Genomic DNA, 4,512 nt, shown 5'->3' with positions numbered 1-4,512 from the left:
GAGAGAGAGAGAGAGAGAGAGAGAGAGAGAGAGAGAGAGTCATTCATTGTAAAATAAAACAACCCAACAACTTCTTACGATTCTATGTTCTTTTGACACTATTCTCGTTTTTCAAAGCGGTCGACATTTTCAATTAATCGTAACGTGAAATGAGTTATTATTGCTTTGTCCCAATATAACCCTTTGTTCTGTGCCATCAAAATGTACCGAGGGCGCATTTCCTGTGTTCAAGAGCTCTGCAGATTATGTGCCTGTATTCAGTTTCAGGGCCATGGGGTCTTCTAACGCTCGTTTGTTGATCTTGATATGTAACTGTGTTTGAGAACAAATAGGATACGTTATACAGCTTTCATCTCTATTGTCGGGGCCTTTCGTGGGCGCTTCAAAGGAATTAAGGGATGGATTACTTTTGGCTTTGTCGAGTTCATGTGTCTTATCGTATATGTAGCATTTTACACCTGGGTGCAAACTACTTCTACCTGCGCTCTGAAGTGGTACAAGTTAAAGTCTGAGAAGGGCGTAATTTTTTTTAAAGGTCCATCTGGGGACATTTGTCATGCAAAGCCATGTTTTTGTACCGATTGGAAACAAAATGTTCACCTAAAAATGACCAACTGTGAATCCAACTGTGTACAAACTTCATTGAGAACGAAAACAAATACTCGTGTGTGGACGCACGTGTGCCTGACGTTTCTCATACGTTCGTGTTCTGTTCATGAGCTGCTCACCGTTCAGTTCTATCCAAATATCAAGCGGATGGCAGAGATCCGTTTATTTGCATGCGCACAATGACTTTCTTGTTTGCTCGTGTCAGATTTGTTTCGGAACCAGTAGTGGGGACTCACATAAATTGTCACCCGTACTGTAAACTGTCACAAAACTGGATCGAATCTTAATTTGTGCCTTTGTTTCAAATCTGATTCTAAGATGATCGCACGCTTTCAAGAACAGATCGCTATCCAGTCCTAGCTTTTGGTGTGCACGCCCCTCTATTCCTCCTCTTTATCTATCCAGTCATATACCAGTCTGTTTGCTTGCCTTCCTGCCTATCTGTCTGCTTGCCTGCCTGCCTGTCTGTCTGTCTGTCTGTCTGTCTGTCTGTCTGTCTGTCAGAATGTGTCCATCATGCCAATTTGATTTGCAGACCCTGTATTACGTGCTTCAGGTTGTTATCAATGTTACATCTGTTCCTTTGTTTCTGTCTCCAGTCTCATAGGTGGATGAACAGTGGCCCAAAGACTACCAGTGGTGTAGTTGAGGCACAAGCTGGAACTCAGAGTTACATCTACACATTGACAAAAGCTGACCCAAGAGCTCGACTTGTTGTGGAACTTGGAAGGTTTCTTCTTTGACAGAACCCATACTGTCGCAGATACAATACACTACTGGCACTGGAGCCAATACAATGCTGGCTTGCCTGGTAAGGAAAATTTTCTTCGTAATCATGTTTTTCCTCTCTCCTCTTTCTCTTTTCCTTTTTCTGTCTATCTGTCCGTCTACCCCCTACTCCTTTTACCCCAATCTCGCCCTCTCTCCCCCTCTCTCCAACTCTTTTCTACACTTCCATGCCGTCCCACTGGGCGGTTATATTCATCTAGTGACTTTGTGAAAAGGAGAGAGAGAATGACACTGAACATCAAAACATTCAATTTGACGCAGAAGTTTTGAAAGAAAAGTCTCGCTCACCCACCCCCCTTGTAAATACCCCTTCCCCATTTAAGCAAATACATATTGTAAACCGTTATATTATACCAAGTCAGGGAAATAGAGAGTCTACCTTTCCCTAATCGCCCGTATGGGGGCGGAATCAACCCTTCAATACACCATGTAACGTGTTGCAGAGCAAAGTGGTTCCATCCGCACAGCGTGCAACACAAATCTTTGTATGTCTAATAACAACAGCCCCTTCAAAGCCTCCATTTTCTTTTACACCCACTACCTCCCTCGCGTCTGAGTGGTTCCTTTCACCCTTTCTTTCCACAGGTTGTTTGTCCCTTTTTATTTTTTTCTCTCGTCTTCGTGTTCCGGGCTTCTTATAAAGTACAGATCAGGGCCTTAAAGACATTTTAAGATGCACGGTTAGCTACCTGCAACCTGAAGAATGATGATGTCAACTAGCTTGTTTGCGTGTGTTTTAGCTTGAACATGCACATACAAACACACACACACACACACATACACATGCACACACACACACAAACATAGACACATGCACATACAAACATACACACATTATACAAACATAAACACATATACAAACATACCCACATAAACACACATACACAAACATACACACATAACACATATTATCTTCTTCTCTCATGTGTTTACCTATATATTTGTCTAAAGGCTTGTTTGGGTATCAGAAGGATAAAAAAGCGGAAGTTAAAAACTTGACTGGTATGTAGTATAAAAGAGGGAGAGAGACATGAGACGCATTCAAGTTCGGAGGAAAGTCGTCTAAGCTGAGTAGAGAAGGCGCCGACCATCAAAGTTGCAGTGATTTTTTTTGTTCCATCTCTGACAGCGTCTTTCAGTTCAAAGCGATTTTCTATTGCTAGGGTGGCACAAGGAACTCTGCCATTATTCACATAATGCAATGTAGGGTAGCCTAGACCCTTGTACCGGTTTGCAGAGTTTGCGTAGCGGGTATGTATGGCCTTTGTGGACAGTCTTGTCTGAATTTGTTGAAGGTGGGCTGGACGGGTCTTGATTTCTTCTTGTTTGTGACATGGTTCACATTTCTTTATTTACTGTCCCCTCTCGCCAGCTATGCAATTACAGTATAGTTGACGAGGGTGGTTGGAGGGCGCCCCTGGTAGGTCCTACTTCTTTACTTCATACTCTATTGTTTCTGTCTGTTTGTCTCACTTTTCCCAAGAACTGGATGACTATTATTGTGTAGATGTGCTTCTCTTTGCTCAAACAAACAAAACAAATATAGTTGACTTCTGCCAGCAGAAAAAAATAAGTGGCAAATACAGTGGAGTTCGTTCAAATCGAACGCAGCTAATTTAAATTAACAGTTATCCAAAAGAAAATCGATTTTTCCCTTCTGTTATAGCAACCTCTTTAAACCTAAACCCCGGCTAAACCGAAGAAAAATACCGGTCCCAGATTTCGGTTTAAGCGAACTCCAGTGCATATTTAATTTTGCAACCAATTGCCATCATAATGCTATCGACTCTCCTCGAGCAAACGAATTAATTGTTACCCCTATTTACAAAGGATTATCAAAATGTGAAACAAATGTCCATTACGTCCTTTATTTTACAACGTGGCAATGATGATGGAGAAAACGGAAAAAGAATTGTTCTCTCCTTGTGAATGTAATTTAAGTGATATTAAAATGCCTGTAGATCTATATATGTGTGTGTACTTGTGTGTATATGCGTGTCTCGTATATTGTGTTTTTATTTGAGCGTGTACACGCGCTACGTACATGCGGACGCAAGTGTGTATATATTATATGTGTGTATTTACGAATAGATTCCTCCCTGGCATTCTCTTGTTGGTCCAAGCAATAAGCAGCATGCATTGTCATCCAGTCCGCCGACAGGGATTACGCTCAATCAAGCATTTACAATTTCAAAGCAGAAATTGCCTACTCCCCCCACCGTCACACAAGACACCGCTATAATCCCCTTTCCTAATTTCCATTCCAGTTTCCCCGCGGTCCGCAGCAGTTTACGAGAGAAAGCAGATTCATTCATAGATCGACTTCGCCGAACCATTGAGGACCCGAGCGGCCCGCGCTAAGGTGGTTCAGTCCATTCACAGGCGCAGCGCAGTAGTGGACTTGGCATAACGTTTTTCACCGCGCTTTGTGTTACGCACATAGCAAGGCGAAGGTCGTCGGAGTTGGGGACAGAATACAGAAACATGTGGCTCTCGGGCCTTGACGGTCTTCCAACCCTTGCCTCCTGCAGGCAACGGGAAGAGCTCGCGGACTCACCTTGCGCTCATCGTCATTCTAATCGTCGTTCTTTGTCTATTTCCACTGAAGATACTAGTGACTCACGTCTTCGCCACTGCTGTCATCGTCACCAGTCGGAGTGCACGGGTATTGATGACGACATTTCTTTTATTGCTCACAACGAAACCGTTGACCCTTCGGCTTCTCAGTGCTCACGCCAACTCGTGTGTGCTGGTGACGTCATGGTGAAAGACTCTAGCTGCCTAGTGTGTAGGAGTGCAGGGACTCCCGACAGCACTGCGAGTGCTACCACCTCCACCACTACAACAACAACAACAACCAGCACCAGCAGCGCCTCGAGCAGCACCAGACTGGCTCTGTCACTCTTCCTTGTTGTGTCTTTGCTCAATGGAACTTCTGCAGCTGTCACAGGTTTCCACTTTCCGGATATTAAACAGGGTGAGTCTACGTGAACCCAGACTGTCTGTCTCTGCCGCGTTCGTTGTGGCTGTTGTTGTTGTTTTTGTTGTTGTTGTTGTTGTTGTTGTCGTCGTCGTCGTCGTCGTCGTCGTCGTCGTGTTTTGACCCAAAATACA

At 43.8% G+C, this 4,512-nt stretch overlaps 1 protein-coding gene across 1 annotated transcript in view; it reads left to right on the top strand.

Moving 5' to 3' along the window:
- LOC101858466 (A disintegrin and metalloproteinase with thrombospondin motifs 7) overlaps positions 1–4,512 on the top strand; it is a 155,603-nt gene that overhangs the window by 27,232 nt on the left and 123,859 nt on the right. Inside the window, exons 2-3 of the mRNA XM_035973611.1 lie at positions 1,209–1,420; positions 3,666–4,375. Coding sequence (XP_035829504.1) covers positions 3,883–4,375 — 493 coding nt within the window. The 5' untranslated portion in view covers positions 1,209–1,420; positions 3,666–3,882. The remainder of the gene's footprint in view (positions 1–1,208; positions 1,421–3,665; positions 4,376–4,512) is intronic.

The sequence above is a fragment of the Aplysia californica genome, unplaced genomic scaffold (assembly GCF_000002075.1).
Source record: "Aplysia californica isolate F4 #8 unplaced genomic scaffold, AplCal3.0 scaffold00028, whole genome shotgun sequence".
In the NCBI taxonomy this organism is placed as follows: Eukaryota; Metazoa; Mollusca; class Gastropoda; order Aplysiida; family Aplysiidae; genus Aplysia; species Aplysia californica.
The sequence above is the reverse complement of the archived record's forward strand: the minus strand, read 5'-3'. Positions and strand labels throughout refer to the sequence as shown.